Source organism: Mobula hypostoma, chromosome 3 (genome assembly GCF_963921235.1).
Source record: "Mobula hypostoma chromosome 3, sMobHyp1.1, whole genome shotgun sequence".
NCBI lineage: Eukaryota > Metazoa > Chordata > Chondrichthyes > Myliobatiformes > Myliobatidae > Mobula > Mobula hypostoma.
This window is the reverse complement of record NC_086099.1, coordinates 83,656,823-83,678,924: the sequence shown is the minus strand read 5'-3', so window position 1 is coordinate 83,678,924 and position 22,102 is coordinate 83,656,823. Positions and strand designations below refer to the sequence as shown.

General features: G+C 41.2%; 1 protein-coding gene across 2 annotated transcripts in view; it reads right to left on the bottom strand.

The window, feature by feature from the left end:
* The window catches only part of kcnip4a (potassium voltage-gated channel interacting protein 4a), a 1,016,612-nt gene that overhangs the window by 811,986 nt on the left and 182,524 nt on the right, over positions 1-22,102 (bottom strand). Inside the window, exon 1 of one of the 2 annotated variants that reach the window (XM_063043374.1) lies at positions 537-901. The exons of the other annotated variant lie outside the window; for it this stretch is intronic. Within the exon in view, the coding sequence (XP_062899444.1) occupies positions 537-624 (88 nt within the window). The 5' untranslated portion in view covers positions 625-901. Of the gene's footprint in view, positions 1-536; positions 902-22,102 lie in introns of those variants that run through there. 2 annotated transcript variants of the gene reach the window in all.

The window sequence follows — 22,102 nt, the reverse complement described above, 5'->3', positions numbered from 1 at the left end:
AATGTATTACAAAACTTGTATAGTAGTATTTCTGCTCTGCTCTGTTCAACTTATGCAGCAAGTTGCGAAAATGATCAGTTCAATAGTTCAGATTTAGGATGAATCAAAGAGGATCATTCACACAACATTTCAAATATTAATAACTTACTTAAAGCACTATTTAATGCAACAAGTTTGATCCAAGTCTACAGCAGCTTTTTAACCATTCAGCTTCCTTATCCATAATGAATATGAAGGAGTATACACATCTACTCTTATCTAATATAACTATGTATATGTTACTCATTCATTTCACACTCTATGCCTACTGGAATGAGTACACATTATCTAGTAATCCTGAACAGCTCTTATTACATTTAAAGTCTTCATTGCAATACAGTTAACAGAACCATGTGTTCAGCCTTCAGGGCATAACAAATATCAAACCAGAACAAAACACAAGTAAAACAATCCCAAAAGCATATTTTAACACAATTCTGCTGAAATAACATTTTACAAGTAAGACTAATTTATAAAAAGAGAACCCACAGAATTACCTGTGCTTAGTGAGCCGGTAATAAACCTGAACAGGTACTGAGCAAATTTCACAATTTCACGCTTACACCTTTTCCTACAGCCACTCATGCTAGACTGGATTAAATTCTTCGTGCAAAAATAGAGAGATTAGGAGAGGTGTCTGTAACAGAAAACTTGTTCCACAGTTCGGACTGCAGGCTGCTGTCCCACTTGTCTTGAAATAAAATCCTTTTGATTTACCTCAGATATCTGTCAAACAAATTTTCAGCTAGGGAAGCAAATACTAATTTTCCTGTCCAATTGGCCCTTTTCCTGTTAGGTCAGCTGTAGCAGCAGGCATTGACCAGTTGAGGCTGTCTAAAGTGGTAAGAGCTGCCAGTGTAGCAGTTCACATATTATTGACTCACACAGCGTCTGTAGATATTCTATCCTCTCAGACCATTGACTGGGGGTGGGGCCTGTTCCTCCAGTGTAGCTACTGAAATATGTCCTTATCAAAGAATAAGCATGACAGCAGGTGATGAGGCAGTCATACAACACCCTGTGTTATATAAAAAGAGTGGGTAATTAGCACTCTGCACCAACAGAGCAAGCAGATCACAATGTGTTGCGATTTAAGAAGTGCAAAGCTTAAAAGTACTGCTGTGTACAAAAAGGGAAGACGACCTGAAAGATTTCAAATAAAATAAGGTCTGAGATGATAGGAATTAATTTGGCAAATATCACCTATAACAAAAGTCATATTTATTATTTCATGATTCTGCAAAAAAGGCATAAATTTGACACTGCATTATGTTTGGATGATTCTGCCCCATAATGTAATCCTAATGGAAAATCTTTACACATAGTACCTAAATGAGAAACAATAACGATAAAACATCAATTGCTAGGTTGCTGCAGCAGTTCATAAAACAACATGATTGTGACTAAGTGAAAAGGAGCCTTTTATTCACAATACCTCTGGGCATTACAGCCTGAATGTTAATAATGAAGATTTATGAGGAATTGTCACCTGTTATAATAAAGCCAATTTGTTCCACAAAATGAAAGCTGATTTTATTTTGCACCCAGTAACAATTATGACAGTAATCTGCTGTCAATGTCCTTGAGCAAGCTCCAAGGATTCATTTTCACAGAGAAGCCCCAAAATAAAGAGTGTGCTGCAGCTAGCTCAGTGGATTCTAACCTGCTGGCCAGTCGCTTATCTCCCTATTAAAAATTCAAAACCCAGGAGCCTCATGACGTCAAGAGTAAGTGACTTTAGCATCTGACCTTACATGTAATTCTAATACTGAATGATGTAGCAAAAACAAACCCACCCGGAATGATGCAGGGTTGGCAATGGCATGGGCTGAACCAGGTAAGGATGTTTCAAAACAGTTAAAATACTCACTGTAATCAAAATAGCAAGATGTGGACTGATCTTCAGAAAGGAATTTTTAAATTTGTAATTCTGAAAAGTCTCTTCAATGTAATAGGCAGTGCAAAATAAAAAAATACAGCTTCCTAAAAAGTGACATGTATTTGCACGGTGAGCTGAAGTCAAACCAAAATTACATGTTTTCCCACAGGCTGCTATTGTAACGTATTCCTGTCAACAGAATGTACAGAGTATTCTGAGTGTCCTCATGTGGTGAAGCACCTGTAAGAAAATATCATGAAGCACACTAGCCTGTAGTAGAAAAACTGTGTCTTTTTAAATACCATCCTTACCAATATGCTGTAAGAAATTTTATTCAGCTGTATAATTATGAATGCCAAATCTGGGACACTAACTTACACCATGGGGACCCAAGATGACCTAGATATAAATATGACTTGTATTCCTTTTGCAATACTTAATATGAAAATATGCTTCAGAATAAGGGACTGGGCACAAAATAAGTTGGGAAAATATTTGAGGAGGCATGCAAAGGTGTACTAAAGAGATGGTGATTTTGAGTTGCTGAGGATGAGGACAAGGAGAACAAGACAAATGGGGATTCAGCTGTTCACAGAAATTAATTTTAACAGCTCACTAAGTAAACCTGAAAGTGTAATCCTACTTATATTTTAAGCACTTCACTTCAACATTGATATCTATTTTGCTTTGACTGGAAATCAGGCAAAACAGAGATTAGCAGAAAATGCAGGAGGGCTAGATAGTAACTGAAAAATGAAAAGCAAATTCTAAAGTGCTACTGCAGCATCTGGTTCCAGGAACAGAGGAGGCTGCAAATCTATTATAAATGATAAAAAAAACAAACAGCTAGCTGAGAGTAACAGCAACAGTGTCACCAAGGCAAATGTAAAGACAAAAGCCAGGGATAGAGAAGAGGAGACAGCAGACTTAAATTGTGTGAACTGGCAAAGATAAACTGATGTTGGAGGCTGAAGGGCTTCAATATATAGCCACAGCTTCTGTTGCCACAACATAATTAAGGAAGCACTTTTAGTTAAATCTACTTGGTGAGAACAGGGGATATGTGGCCAGTGGCTTGTTTTACATCCAGCTCAATTTTAATTTAGTGTCCCATAAAAGTAAGTTGCATGTGAAATGGATAGTGGTGGAATGAAGGGTCGATTGAAGTATGGCTAAAAAATACATCAGGAAAGGGATTGAGGATTAAAACAGATACAATGGATTCATTAAGATACTAAGCCAATATCTGGAAGTCCTTCAGATAAACAATTGGGAGATCTGTGGTCATTTAGGACAAAGGGAATCGAAAGTAATTCATAGAAATTAAATAGATTATTTCTCTTTTATTTTTCCTTTCCCAGCTGAGCAATTCTAAAACTTACAATGGAAAAGAGAGGTACCTGAGTCAGAAAAGGAACTAAGTAGAAGAGTTGTATGACAGAACATATGGGATGAGACACAGATACATGAAACAGTCCTCAGTGACAGTGAAAAAAACTGACATGCTGTCTGACCAAGTAACTCAAACCTGAAGGACTCCAAGCTGAGATCTCACATGACTACCTGCATTAGTGTGAGACTGTAATTAGGCAACTTCAGACAGACTTGGCCAGGATGTGAGGATACATTTGCATATTTTTTAAGGAAGTGAACTGCTGAGATGTTCCTACAACAGGTATTGTAACAAATACAGATATTGTGAAGTTGAGAAATCCACAGGAACATCTAATTCCATATTAGACAACTTCTCCATTAAATACAATGGAGTTTGGCTTCATATTGGAAACACATGGTTTGAATTCATATTTCCTTACAACATAGGAGGAGGCAATTCACCCCATTAAGTCTATGCAGGCTCCCAAAGCATTCCCATCAGTCCCATTCCCTCACATTTTCCTGCAATCTATTCACTCACATAAACCCTTGAGCTCATTATCTCTCCTTACCTAACCTCCTACTATCCAGCTACTCTAGGGGTGGGCTATTTAACCTACCTGCATATCTATTAATGGGGAGAAAACCAGGACACCCAATGGAAACCTGAGAACTCCACACAAATAGCACTCGAGGGCAGGAAGAAACATGTGTCACTGGATTTGTAATGCAGCAACACTATCTTCTGTGCCACATGGTTTCCCTCGAGTATAAAGTTCAAATTTCAAGTTCTGTTTGAAGTACATTTATTATAAAAGTATGCATCCTGTATACAACCTTTGAGATTTGTCTTCTTGTAGGGAAACACAAAAGGACTCATTTTAAAAATAACCCACACAACGAAGACTGCCTAACACACAATGTGCAAAAAAAAAAGGAGCGAATTATGCAAGGCAATGTAAAAGTAAACAAACAACACACAGAGCATGAACCACAGAGCGTCTGAAAGTGAGTCCACAGCCAGGGAACCTGTTCAGTGCTGAGGTGAGCCAGCTGGTCCAGGAGCCCAGTGGTTGCAGGCCATAGCTGCAGACTCAGTTCGGCTCTGAAGCGAGTCGTGAGCTGAACACTGTTCATCCTCCCCTCAGTCTTGAGTCTTTGATCTTTTAATTTGGCTCGGCACATAAATCAGCTAAATATTGGTTCATTTTCCACTGCAGATAAGTATATCTTATTAACATTAGATTTTAATTAAAATTGTTTAAACAATTTTAATTTCTTAAGTGCTGTTACTATTTACATAAAATTTTAATCGGTAGTTAATAGTGTGAATTATGTTTAATTGTCCTTAAGTGTTTCTGACATTCAGAAACGTCTAATATTTGACAACCTGCAAAGCCATTGGACATAGCTTTGAGTAGCTGTCATATTTTATTTCAGTTTAGAGAGCAGGAGTATTTATGGAGTCAACAACAGTCTTTGGCTTGTTGTTTATTACCCCCAAAACAAACACACACATGCAAATGAAATTATGTTTCAGAAGCATTCTATTGCTGCAAATTGACAGATTAACAAGTCTCTTTTAACACTGGAGTATCAAACTAAAGTAAATTCAATCTCTTTTCAAATGTTACTGAATGGGCAACTATAAATTCTGGGACAGTACCTCACTGAGTGGTTAGTAGTCAAATTTTAAATAGAGTGCAGCAAGACAATGGAAATCGATTCAATTAATTTAACAAAAATGCCATGAACCGGGTAAACCTCATCCAGAAATTTCCTCTCTATCTGTAATGTATGAGAACTTTGTATTCCCTAAGGAGTGGGGAATAAACTAACTTCAGGGTTATAAACACGGGGAGTCTGCAGATGCTGGAAATCCAAAGCAACACACATGAAGTGCTGGAGGAGCTCAGCAGGTCAGGCAGCATCTACAGCGGCATGCAGAAGTTTGGGTACCCCCGGTCAAAATTTCTTTTACTGTGAATTGTTAAGCAAGTAAAAGGTGAACTGATTTCCAAAAGGCATAAAGTTAAAGATGACACATTTCTTTAATATTTTAAGAAAACCTTTTTATTTCCATTTTTTACAGTTTCAAACTAACAAAAAAGGAAAAGGGCCCAAAGCAAAAGTACTTAGTAACACCCACTTTGGTAAGTATCACAGCTTGTAAATGCTTTCTGTAGCCAGCTAAGAGTCTTTCAGTTCTTGTTTGTGGGATTTTCGCCCATTCCTCCTTGCAAAAGGCTTCTAGTTCTGTGAGATTCTTGGGCCGTCTTGCATGCACTGCTCTTTTGAGGTCTATCCACAGATTTTCGATGATGTTTAGGTCAGGGGACTGTGAGGGCCATGGCAAAACCTTCAGCTTGCGCCTCTTGAGGTAGTCCATTGTGGATTTTGAGGTGTGTTTTTTGGGTCATTATCCTGTTTGTAGAAGCCATCCTCTTTTCATCTTGACGAAGGTCCTGACGAAGGGTCTCGGCCTGAAACGTCGACTGTACCTCTTCCTAGAGATGCTGCCTGGCCTACTGCGTTCACCAGCAACTTTGATGTGTGTTGCTTGAATTCCTGTTGTTTGCTCTTTTCATCTTCGGCTTTTTTACAGACAGTGTGATGTTTGTTTCCAGAATTTGCTGGTATTTAATTGAATTCATTCTTCCCTCTACCAGTAAATGCTCCTCGTTCCACTGGCTGCCACACAAGCCCAAAGCATGATCGATCCACCCCCGTGCTTAACAGTTGGAGAGGGGTTCTTTTCATGAAATTCTGCACCCTTTTTTCTCCAAACGTACCTTTGCTCATTGCGGCCAAAAAGTTTTATTTTAACTTCATCGGTCCACAGGACTTGTTTCCAAAATGCATCAGGCTTGTTTATATGTTCCTTTGAACCTGTTGAACAGTGCCTCGACCTAAACATCATCGAGAATCTGTGGATAGACCTCAAAAGAGCAGTGCATGCAAGATGGCCCAAGAATCTCACAGAACTAGAAGCCTTTTGCAAGGAAGAATGGGCAAAAATCCCGCAAACAAGAACTGAAAGACTCTTAGCTGGCTACAAAAAGCATTTACAAGCTGTGATACTTGCCAAGTGGGGTGTTACTAAGTACTGCCATGCAGGCTGCCCAAACTTTTGCTTCGGGCCCTTTTCCTTTTTTGTTATTTTGAAACTGTAAAAGATGGAAAAAAAAAGTTTTTTTGCTTAAAATATTAAATAAATGTGTCATCTTTAACTTTATGCCTTTTAGAGATCAGTTTATCTTTTACTCGCTTAGCTATTCACAGTAACAGAAATTTTGACCAGGGTGCTCAAACTTTTTCATGTCACTGTATGGAAATGAATAAACAGTCGGTGTTTCGAGCAGAGAACCTTCTTCAGGAGTGAGAAGGAAGGTGGAAGATGCCAGAATAAAAAGCTGGAAGGTGATCGGTGAAGCCAAGTGGGTGGGAAAGCTCAAGGGCTGGAGAAGGAAGAATCCGTTAGGAGAGGAGAATGGACAATAGGAGAAAGGGTAGCAGGAGGGGACCCGGGGGAAACAATAGGCAGGTGACAAGAAATGGAAGGTCAGAGTGGAGAACAGAGGAAGGGGTAGGGGAATTCATTCAGCAGAGGGAGAACTCAGTATTACCACCATCAGGTTTGAGGGTACCCAGATAAAACATAAGATATTGCTCCTCCACCATGAGGATGGTCTCATCTTGACATAGATCGACATGTCTGAACAGAAATGGGAATTGGAATTGAAATGTTTGGCCACTGAGAATTCCTGCTTGTGGCGGATAGTGCAGATATGCTCAACGAAGTGGTCTCTAAATTTACAACGGGTCTCACCAATTCAGAGGAGGCTGCTTTTGGATCACTGGGCACAAGAGAAGACCCCAGTTAATGACTCATCTCCTTCTACCTTAGGCCACAAACTTATGAATCACCCCTGATGAGTTATTAACTTCAAACTTTCTGCACAATCACTCAAAAAGTTGCATGTAACGAGAGCTGTATAACTCATCTCCTTCTACCTTAGGCCACAAACTTATCAATCACCCCTCATATTGTCTCACGTGGAAGGGCTGTTTGGGGCCCTGAATGGAGGTGTGTGGGTGGATATGGCACTTAGATCACTTGCAAGGGTAAGTGCCCAGAGGGAGATTAGTGGGGAGGGATGAAGGGACAAGGGAATTGCAGAGGGAGAGATCCATGAGGATGCCAGAAGTTGAGGAGAAAAAAACTTCAGGGTTTTTTTTCCAGCTTTTCTATTCATACCTTGATATTGCATTAGCAGTCAGACAGCATAATGATGGAAATGGATTGAGAAGAATAATAAAGAGAAAAGCAGGATGGCATCAGTGCACATTTCGAAGATGATTAAGTGTGTGAATGATTTCTCTAAGGGAGCATCATTAAAAGACAAATGAAGCAGTCAACGAGTGAATCCTGAGACATTATTAGCACGAGACAGTAAGGAGTCAAGTTTCAGTGATGACTGAACTGTATTTGGTTGCATGTATAGTTTTATAGTAGGAGAATGTCCTTTACAAATGGGAATTCAAGGAAAAATACTGACTGGATGTACTACCTAATATAAGGAAAACTAATTTTGGAGACAAATCATCTCAGGACTTCAGTGCAGGGCTACCTTATTGCAGAATCCAAATCCTAATTATCTTTTTCTGCTTCATCGTAAAACCAGTAATGGGTAAATTTGCTGACGATTGTACAATGTTCAGTTACATTTGCAACTCCTAAAAGAAAACAGCTTGAGTTATACTGAGTGGGACCTGGGCATCATTTGGGATTGAACTATTAAGTAGCAAATAACATTCAAACAATCAAAATATCATGGGAAGAAGACCCTGATCATCTTGCCCCTCATAGTCAAGTAATCCTTTATAAGGCCATTCCTCAATCACCAGTACTACAGTAACAATAAGTTGAGCCCATCCAACCTTGTAAGTGGGACCCTCCATTTCAAGCAACATCCCAGTGAATTTCTTCTGTATTCTCTCAATGTTGTGTGTGATGTCAGACACACTACCTTCGCAAGACTTCAGACTCGACACCCCAATGTGTTCGTTGCAGTATCTGGAGACTTCAACCATGTTTCTCTCTCGACAATCTTATTCACCTTTGATCAGATTGTCAAGTGTCATAAAAGAGAAAATAAAACACTGGATCTCTTGTATGCAGGTGTCAAAGATGCATACAGCTCCACAGCTCTCCCCACTTGGAAGATCAGATCACAACCTGGTTCACCTCATGCCTTTGTATAAGCCCAAAGTAGAGCAACAGCTAACCACCACTGAGATAGTAAAGCCATGGTCTCCAGAGGCCATCGAGGCTTTGAAAAGCTGCTTTGAGGTTACTGACTGGAATGTGCTTTGTGAACCATATGGGGAGGACTTTAACGGACTTTCTGATTACATCACTGGCTACATCACCTTCTGTGTGGACATTGTAATACCATCAAGGACTGTTTGCAACCAAACCATGGGTCATCAGTGATTTAAGGGCTCTTCACAACCACAAAAAGTGATCAGGAGACAGGAAGGAATTGAAACATGTGCAGAGCGAGCTAAAGGAGAAGATCAAGGTGGCTAAAGAGGAATACAGGAGAGAGTTGGAGAACAAGCTTGGACAAAGTAGCACATGGGAGGTGTGGAGCGGCATGAAGAACATCACTGGCTTCAATCAGCATAGCTGTAGAGCCTCAGAATGCAGCTGTGAATGGGTTAATGAATTAAACTAATTCTTCAATAGGTTTGATAGTTGCCTTCCTGTTCACATTCCCCCTCAGCGCACCCATCTCCCCCTCCTTCGCCCCCCCCAGTCCAACACGTGGATGAACAACACAGGCTACCACAGTCTACATCCCTCCTTGCCCTGCACCTACCATTCACATCTCCAAATACCAATTGCTATTGTCCTGATCTTCAACTCCACCTCCCACCAACTCCCCAGTCTCACCTTCAGTCTCCCCAGTCATGGACTCACCTTCACTACTGAGTAGGTGAGAAGGACTCTGGGGAAATTCAGACATGGCAAAGCATTAGGACCAGATGACGTGAACCCCAGGTCCTGACGAAGTGTGCTGAGCAGATGTGTGGAGCTCTCCAGCAAATTTTCAAGCTGAGTCTTAGCCTGGAAAGCGTCCTGGCTGTGTGGGAAACATCATCTGTGGTCCCAGTACCCAAGAAGAGCCAGCTGAAAGTCTTTAACTACCACCAAGTGGCCCTGATCTCACACATCATGAAGACCCTAGAGAAGCTGGTCCTTGATAACCTCCAACCCCTGGTCAGATCAGCCCTTTATCCTCTGCAGTTTGCCTACCAGGAGCACATTGGAGTCGACGATGCTGTCATCTACCTGCTGAACAAAGCCTACTCCCATTTGAATAAGCAGGGCAGCACTGTGAGGATCATGTTTTTGATTTCTCATGTGTCTTCAATACTGTACGGTCCTCATTGCTGGGGGAAAAGCTCCATTCAATGCAGGTTGGCATTTCCATTGTATCCTGGGTAATGGACTACCTGAATGACAGACTACAGTCTGTGCTGCTTCAGAGCTGTGTGTCAGACATGGCTATAAGCAGCACTGGGGCCCCACCGGGGGCTGTATTGGTTCCCTTCCTGTTTACCCTGTATACCTCGGACTTTAATTCAACACTGAGTCGTAACATCGGCAGAAATTCTCTGATGACTCTGACTCTGCTCTTCAGCACCAATTCCAGCACACAGACTGGGGCGCATCTGCTGCCCATACCACCACAGACTCTCAGATTAACATTGATTTATATACCAACTCTGTCCTTGAGCACATCAACAAGTGTGTAGATAGAGTGATATCACGAGAACAAATAAAAGTTTTCCCCAATCAGAAACCATGGATGAACAGAAAAGTTCACCTCCTGCTCAAAGCCAGAGATTCAGCCTTCAGGTCTGGAGACCGGGAGGCTTACAGCTCAGCCAGGGTCAACCTGAGGAGGGGAATCTCTCAGGCTAAACACATATACGAACAGAGAATCGAGGAGCATTTTAACTCCTCGGACCCCCGGCGCATGTGGCATGGCACACAGGTCATTACAGACTTCAAACCATCTAGTACTGTGCCCCCTTCTAGCTCTGCCTCCCTCCCTGATGAGCTCAATTGCTTCTATGCTCACTTTGACCCAGAGAATAAGGAGGTCACCCTCAAAGCGGATCTCCCACCTGGTGAACTGCCTCTCTCACTTTCCACCTCCGATGTTTGCTCCACCCTGAGCAGGGTGAATGTACGGAAGGCAGCTGGTCCGGATGGAATACCTGGCCCTGTGCTCAGAGTCTGTGCGGGGCAGTTGGCCCGGGTCTCCACGGACATTTTCAATCTGCTCCTGGCCCAGGCAGTTGTCCCCACAAGCTTCAAGATCACCACCATCGTGCTAGTGCTGAAGTATTCCACTACCACAGGCCTGAATGACTTCTGCCGAATTGCACTCACTCCCGTCATTGCAAAGTGCTTTGACAGACTGGTTCTACCACATCTGAAATCCTGTCTGCCCACTACCCTGGACCCCTATCAATTTGCCTATCACACCAACAGGTCAACAGAGGACGCCATCTCCACAGCACTTCACTCTGCTCTGACCCACCTGGACAGCCTCAACTCTTACGTCAGAATGCTGTTCATTGACTTCAGTTTGGCATTCAATACTGTGATCCCCTCCAAGCTGACCGCCAAACTTCGCCAGCTTGGTATCAGCTCATCCCTCTGCAGTTGGACCTTGGACTTTGTGACTAACAGACTCCAATTAGTTAAGTTAAACAACCTCTCCTCCTCCACTCTCACCCTGAACATGGGGCTGCCTCAAGGCTGTGTGCTGAGCCCTCCTCTGAACTCCCTTTTCACCTGTGACTGCATTCCAATACATGGTTCTAACTCCATAATCAAGTTTGCAGATGACACCAGGGTCGTTGGTCTGATCAGAGGGGATGACGAGATGGCCTACAGGGACAAGGTCCAGCACCTGGCCGCATGGTGTGCCGACAACAACCCGGCCCTTAACACCCAGAAGACCAAGGAGATCATTGTGGACTTCAGTCACACTAGGAGTCACACTCATGTTCCCAGCTACATCAACTGAGCTGTAGTGGAGCATGTATCAAGCCTCAAATTCCTTGCTATCCACATTTCTGAGGATCTCACCTGGTCCCTGAACTCCTCCATCCTGATCAAAAAGACGCAACAGCGCCTTTATTTCCTGTGGAGCATCAAGAAAGCTTACCACTGTCCTAGGATACTGGCAGACTTTTACCACTGTACCATTGAAAGCATACTCACCGACTGCATCTCAGTGTGGTATGGCAATTGTCCTGTATCGGACCGCAAAGTACTTCAGCGTGTGGTGAAAAGTGCCCGGCAGATTATCGGCACCCAATTGCTCACCATTGAGAACATCTACCATAAATGCTGCCTGAGCAGGGCGAAAAGCATTATCAAGGATGCATCTCACCCTAACCATGGACTTTTTACTCTCCACCCATCCGGTAGGCGCTACAGGATCCTCCGCTCCCACACCAGCAGGCACAGGAAGAGCTTCTTCCCTGAGGATATGGCACTGCTCAATCTCACATCTCAGTACTTTTATATTTGTGTGATGTAGCACTTACTTTTTGTTCACAGTTATTTTGTAAATAACACTATTCTATGCATTTCTGGTTAGATGTTAACTGCATTTCATTGGCTTTGTATCCATACTCGGCACAATGGCAATAAAGTTGAATCTAATCTAATCTAATCTAAAAATAATAGTTGGGTATATAAAGGGAGTATGGGAGGATGAATACAGGGCCTTCGTCGAGGACTTTGTCAAATGGTGCAACATCAACATCAGTAAGACAAAGGAGATGGTGAGAGGACGTGGGTATGGTGAGGGCCTGCAAGTGCCTAGAGGTGCACCTGGCTGACAGACTTGAGTGGAGCACCAACACAGAGGCTGTGTACAAAAAAGACCAGAGTCCCCTCTACTTCCTGAGGAGACTGAGGTCCTTTGGAGTATGCAGGCCTCTCCTTCGCATGTTCTACACGTCTGTTGTCGCCAGTACGATCTTCTACACAGTGGTGTGTTGGGGCAATGGCATCAAAACAGCTGATGCCAACAGGCTCAGTAAACTGATTAGAGAGGCTGGCTCTGTTGTGGGAGTCAAACTGGACACACTGGAGGCTGTGGTAGAACAAAAGACCCTTTGGAAAATCTTGGCAATTCTGGACGAAGTTTCTCATCCTCTGCATGCCACCTTGGCTGAACAGAGGAGCACTTTTAGTTATAGACTAAGACAACTGTGCTGCTCCAAAGAGCGCTATATGAGGTCATTCTTACCCTCAGCCATTAGGCTCTATAATGAAACAATCTATAACCAGGGAAGTGATGACCCCTCCTGTTAGGCTGCTGAGGTAACTTATTTTTTAGTCTTTCTTACTCCTCTTCTAATATTTGTATACCTGTGTATTTGTAATGCTACTGTGACACTGTAATTTCCGTTGTGATCAATAAAGTATCTATTTAATCTATCTATTGCTACCACATCCTTCCAGTAGTATGGTGACCAGAACTGTATATAATACTCCAAGTGTAGCCTTGCCAATGCGCTATACAGTTGGAACATGACACCCAATTCTTATAAGGAATGTTTTGACTCATACATAATAGAAAATGCATTCTTCAAAGCCCTACACACTTAACATAGATACAGTCGAAAGAGACAGTGTTCCTCAGGGGCCTAGCGTATATTCAGAGTTGCAAGAGAGAAAATAACACACATACATCACAACACAACAAAACACATGTATCGTCAAAGTCCCTGAGCAACATGCAAATGGATGTTACAGCTCCCAGCAATCCACTGTCATTCTGCCGGTCAAACACTAGAGGGCAGCACTGATGGCAGAGGCAAGCCCCTCACCAAGAACAGATTCCATGCTACACCACCTCCAGCTCTACCATCATTTTCATGGATGATCTCTCCTTGTACCCTATATTATACATTAACCTTGATAACGGCCCTGCCATTAACCGTATATGCTGTATTTGATGTCAAAATAAGCATTACCTCACATTTGTCTGGATTAAATTATGTTTATATAATGTCAATATTCATGTTTTTGAGTCATAGTTGTGAAACCTCTTAATGACACTGTTAGAGTGATATCTCTAGAAGGACTGGAAATTGTAGAAGGCAATTCATTATTGCTTTCCCAAGGGCAATTTAGAATGGACAAACTAATGCTGACAATAGCACAAACCCACATGGATTCTAAACTGACTAGAGAATAACACAGTATGCCCTGGGAATGAAGAATATTATCTTTGTATTAATCCACACGCAAAATTAAAACATCTAGATTGTCTTCCTTCTCATAATTTTATTGTATATGGGTTGCTGCACAATTGTGTGAGGTCACTTTTCTCCTGCACCTAAATGATTCAGAACCAACCTCCCACCCTCTTCTACTTGTGAAAGTACTTTGGGCTATTATTATCTAAGGATGGTCAGTTTAATATTAATGAGCTTTCATCAGTATTTCACAGCAAATTTGAATTTTAAAATGCATCATCCTTGGCCCTATGCTACCCTTTGAGCATATGACTATGCAGACATGAATAGTGCCTCAGTTTATTTCTGTAAAAACTATTCTAATAACAATAGTTCATGTGCAGTTTTTTATTTGATCTTCATCGGCCAGAGAATAAATATTCAGGTTTTGGCTTATTGTGGCCTTTTCACTCTTGATGCCTAAAATATTTTCCATCTTGAAGTAAAATTGAAACTGGGGGTCATCACCTAGGAGCACAAAGCACACAACACAACAAAGCAGTGCTACAGAAAATGAAAATCAAAGGACAACAGTTCCCAAAAAAAAATTCAGTAGAAGCAAAAAATGCTGGAAACACTCAGCAGTTCATGCAGCATCTGTGCTAAAACAACTGCTATATCCATCACCAAACTCTTCTTATACAACACCACAGGACTAATAACACATATCAACTATTATACCAGGTCTATTCGCAAATACTAGCTAATCCATAGGCATTTCTAATAACAAATACCAAGGAATAACAGGGAATTCAGCCCTAGTTGTTCAATTTGTTTCTGTCTTCATGATACCATTCTATAACTATCTACTATGTTCCGATGTTTGATGTCTGCCACAAGTTAAAATAAATATTGAAATTACAATGAAAATACATCCTCACTTTGTTCTTAGAAAGCTTTATTTTCATTATAAACTAGTGTAGTTTGTCTCCTTAGTATTAATGCCTATATTGGAAAACAAGACAGCAATACACTCTTTATTTGAGGCTATTTAGTGAAAGCAGGATTGGCTGCAGTGATGAATTAGAAACCATACTATATGGTAGCAGTAGTATCACACAGATCCATAGATGCTGCCTGGCCTGCTGAGTTCCTCCAGCATTTTGTGTGTGTTGCTTTGGGACAGTAGCATATTTTTAATGATTACATTACTTACCCTATAAAATGATTAATACTTTCTATAATTGATAAAATTATAATTAATCAGTAATTAGTTTACTGTTGTTACATATGCCAAGATACAGATAAAATTTGTTTTGCATGCTATCCCAATATATCATCCAAAACATAAGTGCATTGAGGTACTTCAAAATGAACAGCAATCTGAAATGCAGAAGGTAATGTTACAATTACAGAGAGAATATCGTACAGTGCAGGTAGACAAATAGGGTGCAAGGGATCCTGCCCATGATGCCATCTATAAAAATTGGTGAGAGTAATTGGGGACATGCCAAATTTCCTTGGCCTTCTGAGGAAGCCGAGGCAGTGGTGAGCTTTCTTGTTTGCATAGATATGTAATTGGACCAGGGCAAGCTATTGGTGATGGAACAGGAGGCTCTTGACCATCTCCAGCTTAGCACTATTGCCATATGCAGGGGTGTGTACTCCATTCTGCTTCCTTAGAGCCAATGACCAGCTCTTTCATTTTGCTGGCATTGAAGAAATGGTTATGGTCTTGACATCCTTATGGATATGAAATTATACAAGTAATTAATTATAATTTGACCAACACAATCTCGGAACACTCCATTATCAGCCGCAAACAACGTGTCTCCGTGTCACAAACTGATAATTCCAGTGAACATATCTTTGGTCAGGTTCCACATCCAGTTCTGCAATTCTTGCTTCCCATTCAATTACGTATCTTTAAACAGTGCCTTTTCAGTATCACCTCTGAACACAAAACTCTGCACATAAAACTTAACACAGAGCTAATGACTGGTATCAACTTTTATAAGTTTTCTTATATTACTGGATACCGTAAACTCATCTGCAACAGTCTCTATTTTGCTGGCTTCTTCATCTTTGTGATTCTGTGTCCTGCTCAGAACTTTCTATGAACACCAGTCATATAACATCTATTTTCATACCAGTGGAGTACAGAACAAAGCCATTCAGACCATTCATGTTGGCTTTAAACAGGGAAATTTCAACAGACCCATTCAACAGTGACCTTCCTCCCTCAATTTATTTCCTTTGGCTCTCTTACTTTATTCTCTCACACTTATCTTTCAAATTGTCTTTGAATCTTTTCCCACTTACCTACATTAAAGGGTAAATTAAAGCCAAATAATCTACAGTACACTTTTGGATATGGAAGAAAAACAAGGCAACCAGCAGAAACCCACATTTGCAATGAGATTATACAAACTGATCTAGATTGAACCAGGTTCCTGGAGCAGTGATGCAATCCTGCTAACTACAATACCAACATGATCTACTGACTACTTTCAGCTGGCCTTGTAACATTCTGGATGAACTATATCAAGCTGACACCAGTTAACAGTGCACATAGCTTCCTCGCTGCATTTTAACAGCCTCCACATTGGAACACAGCCTTCACTGATGGGATCCAATTCAGTCTGCATTTGATTCAGCCTATTCAACAATCTGTGAACAACAAAGTTCTCACAGACGCTCAGTTCTTCCTACAACTCATACAGTCTCATTTTCTGCTTTAGCTTAGACTGTGACAGATTCAATTCATATTACTTCATGCAGCAACTTGTGCCGAGTCTTTGCCTTATTTGTGGATTTTGGCAATTGCATAGCCATTGTCCTGAAACTCTGGTGAACTGGTTCTCTTATGTTGCCTGAATACACCATGAATAGCTTGCCACTGAAAATTATGAAAATGTTAAGTCTCTATCTAGGTGATATTCTTGCCAGCAGACATTGAATTATAATTTTCTGTAACTATTATATTAGAGTTGCAGCCTGAAACAGTGGTCCACCACTGCCCGTGAGCTGAAAACTCCTTACCACCTTTCAAGTCCAGCTGTTTCATAGCCTGTTTGGTGGAGACTCTGCACCACTATGTCCACTGCCTTCCATTGTCACTGCTGCACTTAAAGATCCTCATTCTCTGCCTCCTTCCATTCAAGAAGCTATGTCTTCATCACCAGTGTAGCGTCTGCGAATGCATTTTTGTTGCCTTTTGCGATGGCAAATAACAGAAACAGGACTAGCAACAAAAACACTTTACAGATGGAAGTAAACTCTCCACTAACAACAGCATCTATTGCAGTAAAGTAACAAAATCCACACCAACTGCTATGCACTCAATTCTTAAAGGTCGACTTACATAACTTATAACTAATGTTTTAAAAATTTAGATAAATATGAGCAAGCAAAAGGGTGTTACAAATTCAAATAGTAGTAATTTTTTGGCTGATGAGCCTTCATAATGCTAGGATTTGCACACGTAACTATCAGTCTACAAGAGAGTCAATCACTTTGCAGATGTTTTGTTTTGAGAGGTTAGAGATTTGTTGTAACATTTGAATTGGTTGGGAGGTGATCAAGTTCTGCTCAACATGAAAGACATTGCTTTTATAGCTGGCACAAGAACCAATATGAAATTCTATGAAAAGGAAATAAATAAAGCAAAGTATCCTTCAGAAATGTAAATAAGCAGCAAATCAGTATTTAACTTTTGTTTACTGACAGCTTTTTAAAAATTCATTTCTGGCATGTGGGTGTTGCTGCCAAGGTCTGCCTTTATTACTGGAATAGAATGTTCTACTTTGAAAAATGGGATAGTACGATAAATAAAAAGAGTAATGACTGGATAGTCCTAGTTTTTTAACAGAAGTTACATAGATAAAAAGTTACAAAAATATATCCATTATTGAAGTGTTCAGCCAATACAAATAGACAAAGCTAATTAGACATGGCAACATTTTCCAGCCTACTAGAGATAATGTTAACCCTATTTGGAATTTTTATTCAACTTTTGCCTCCGTTTAAAGGAAGCTGACGAAAACAGATGTGAACAACAGGAATTCTGCAGATGCTGGAAATTCAAGCAACATACATCAAAGTTGCTGGTGAATGCAGCAGGCCAAGCAGCATCTATAGGAAGAGGCGCAGTCGACGTTTCAGGCCGAGACCCTTCGTCAGGACTAACAGAAGGAAGAGCAAGTAAGGGATTTGAAAGCTGGAGGGGGAGGGGGAGATGCAAAATGATAGGAGAAGACAGGAGGGGGAGGGATAGAGCCGAGAGCTGGACAGGTGATAGGCAAAAGGGGATATGAGAGGATCATGGGACAGGAGGTCCGGGAAGAAAGACAAGGGGGGGGTGACCCAGAGGATGGGCAAGAGGTATATTCAGAGGGACAGAGGGAGAAAAAGGAGAGTGAGAGAAAGAATGTGTGCATAAAAATGAGTAACAGATGGGGTACGAGGGGGAGGTGGGGCCTTAGCTGAAGTTAGAGAAGTCGATGTTCATGCCATCAGGTTGGAGGCTACCCAGACGGAATATAAGGTGTTGTTCCTCCAACCTGAGTGTGGCTTCATCTTTACAGTAGAGGAGGCCGTGGATAGACAAGTCAGAATGGGAATGGGATGTGGAATTAAAATGTGTGGCCACTGGGAGATCCTGCTTTCTCTGGCGGACAGAGCGTAGATGTTCAGCAAAGCGGTCTCCCAGTCTGCGTCGGGTCTCACCAATATATAAAAGGCCACATCGGGAGCACCGGACGCAGTATATCACCCCAGTCGACTCACAGGTGAAGTGATGCCTCACCTGGAAGGACTGTTTGGGGCCCTGAATGGTGGTAAGGGAGGAAGTGTAAGGGCATGTGTAGCACTTGTTCCGCTTACACGGATAAGTGCCAGGAGGGAGATCAGTGGGGAGGGATGGGGGGGACGAATGGACAAGGGAGTTGTGTAGGGAGCGATCCCTGCGGAATGCAGAGGGGGGGGGAGGGAAAGATGTGCTTAGTGGTGGGATCCCGTTGGAGGTGGCGGAAGTTACGGAGAATAATATGTTGGACCCGGAGGCTGGTGGGGTGGTAGGTGAGGACCAGGGGAACCCTATTCCTAGTGGGGTGGCGGGAGGATGGAGTGAGAGCAGATGTACGTGAAATGGGGGAGATGCGTTTAAGAGCAGAGTTGATAGTGGACGAAGGGAAGCCCCTTTCTTTAAAAAAGGAAGACATCTCCCTCGTCCTAGAATGAAAAGCCTCATCCTGAGAGCAGATGCGGCGGAGACGGAGGAATTGCGAGAAGGGGATGGCATTTTTGCAAGAGACAGGGTGAGAGTGAGAAAACAGATGTGGATTATTTTGGGACAAAACATGGACAATGAGATTGGCTAGAATTAATAAGAAATAGGAAATCAGAACTGGCTGACAAATTAAACCCAATTACATTCATACATGTTTTCCATAAAATAAAAGGGGAAAATATCGTTTGAATTGCTAATTTAATTCAGTCTTTCAAGTGCAAGGTTGGGGTATTACTTTTATCACATACAAAGGAGGATGGAGAAAGAACAATGATCTAGTTTTTGGCAGATTGATATATTAGGCAACAACACACAAGAAGCCCAGAAAATCAATTAGGTCAAGTCACAGGTAATTTGGTGATTCAGACTCAGAGAATTCTGCAGTAATTTTTTTTTCATGGTTTTTCATGTTAACTTTTTCTCAGTATAGTTTGTGCCAATACTATTTTTCAAACCAACTGTATAATTTATTTGGTCAAAATTTACTACTGCTCCTTAACTGATCTTGAATCAGTGACTTGTTTAGCAAGGCTTAAACACCTTGCTGAGAGACTAAGGTCTCATAAATGCCAGACCTGGGAAGGAAAGTACCTTGTCCGAAAGATCTTTAAGTAACTAGATGTTTTTTCAAACAACCCAGAATTTTACTTCACTGATAGTAGAACACGATCCCTGATGAAGATGGTAGAGTTTGTCATTGAAACGTCAGTTATTATCAATACCTGTACCCAGCTGGAAGCCTGAGAAGAGTTTATTCATCATTATATGCTGAGAAAGCACTAGATTTTTTTTTGTTTACTAATAGTAGCTTTACATCTCAGATTTTCACTGAATTTGGATTCCATATCTGCTGTGGTTGTATCTGAATTCCACAACATAAATCTCTAGGTTCTGAAGTGAAGGCATTATAGTTTGAATTAAGGTACAGAAGTGTACATCGACGTAGAATAAGAATCTATGGATTTGGAAATTAAATTTCTTACTGTTTCACCATCAATAACTTGTTTTCTTCAGTTGGCATAAGGCCTTGTCATCAATAGGGGATAAGTGGTGTGGCTGGACAGAATAATATGTGATTTTGTGGAGATAATGGCACACAATCAATACCAGGATCATATTTGAGGTGTTGTTTAACATGTATTAACTGCAACTCTGTCCTTGTTCTCTTCCATGCCTGGTTCCAAACATGGTGGGTCCTTATGTCATGTTTCGTAACAGCAGAAATTAATCAAAAGAAAAATGCAGGAGCCAGGACTCTGGTCTACTTAGATATTTCTTAATTTTTTTAGCGAATATCTATACACAGAGTATACTATATAATACAACTGTGGAGCAGAGTGATGATGGTGCTAAACGGCAACTCCTTTGTTTGCATCTTCAGAAACAGCTCTATTTCCATCTCCAATATCTTTATTTTTCCCTTTCAGGGTTCTTTTGGAGACCCTGACCTGAAGATACAGGCTCGGCTTTGGAGGCCTAGGATCTCAGGGCTCTAGAGACAGGCAGATCGAAGGTCGGTGTCATAGCAGGAGACCCGTGTGTTGTTGGGGAAGTCAGAATATCTACAGCTGTGTGCCCAGATCTTTGGGCACAGAACTTGAGAAAAAAAGCAATGTAATGGACTTTTAACATCATAAACCAGTGAGTTGTTTGTTATGTCTTCCTGCTCGCTGTGAAAACGGAGACATCTCTTTCTCCCTTATTAGAGAGAGAGAGAGCCTGTGGTATGTTGAACACAGGATGAACCACGAAATTATTGGGGTAACTGCAAGTCTGTGTCTTTGCTGTTGCTCTGCTCACGCTTGAGTGCTCGGTGGTGGGTGCTGATGCTTTCTTTGCCGGTGGGGGGAGGGGGGATTATTGCTCACTGCTGCTTATGCGCGAGAGAGAGGGGAGCTGGAGGGGGGACTTTGGAGCTCTAACATTTAACTGTCGTTCATTCTTTGGGAACACTTCTCTATTTTCATAGATGGCTGTGAAGAAAAAGAATTTCAGAATGTATATTGTATACATTTTTCTGAAGGCACACAGCAACAATTCAGGAACAGCTTTTTCTCCTCTGCCATCTGATTGCTGAATGGAAATTGAACCCATGAACATTACCTCTCTACTCCTTTTATTTCTATTTTTGCACTACTTATTTAATTTAACTATCATACATATATATTTAATGTAATTTACAGATTTTTCTACTATTATGTATTGCATTGTACTGCTGCCACAAATTCATGACATATGCCAATGATATTAAACCTGATTCTGATATGTAATCAAACAATATATTTGCAATATTACTGAAATATTAAATACACTACACCTTGGATGTTTGATCACAGTACCAGAGAATATTGACATGCAATTGACAGAATGTTGCTAGTTTCCAGCACACTTCCACCCACAATTTGTCTTTAGGTCATGTGCTGCTGGTGTCACTGGGACTGTTTTCTTTCCCTTAAGTAAGGCTTCCAATCCACTGGGTGTTTATTGTTAATTAGCTCCTGCATCTTCTGGTCATTCTCATCAAACCCGCCCTGGATCCTTCAGACAGGAAGACAAAAACCTTTTCAAAACATGGAACCCGTGGAAAAACAGGAGCAAACCAATTGTTGTAAACACTCTGTGATTCCTTTTGGCTGGAAGTCATCAGGTTGTCCATAAGGTGCTAACTGAGAATGGGGTCCTTGAAAGCACCAATACTGATTTCTTCTTGACAAGTTAAAAGTGTGGCAAAGGAAAGATTGAACAATTTAGGATGAGGGAGATTTTTTCCAGAGCTGGGTGTGGCAAATAAGTACATTTTACACACAATCATCACAATGAAGGAGGCATTGGCTACATTGGATAGGATAAAATGAAGACATGCAGAAGGCTGGCATTGCTCAAGAGAAAAACATTGACTTCATAACATATAATTGTCAATGGATGAAGAGGAGGAGTTTGTTATACTTGCTTGTTCTGCTTTAATATTTGGATTTATGCTGCTTTAGAAAAGCAATGTCCAGAATGAAAGTGATCATATGGTCCATGTAGTGAAAGACCAGAAATCCTGATTCTTCCTATTAATTAATTTGCATCAACAGATCTCTCCTAGATAAACCCCATTCTTCAACTAGCATTCAAAGAGCAGAAGTCAAAACAGAACTAAATTAAAATACAAGAGATTGAAAAAAGGGAATAAAATTGCCAACTTATTGCTAATCTGGAGTCCACACTGATAGCAGCAGCTCTCCATTTGCCCA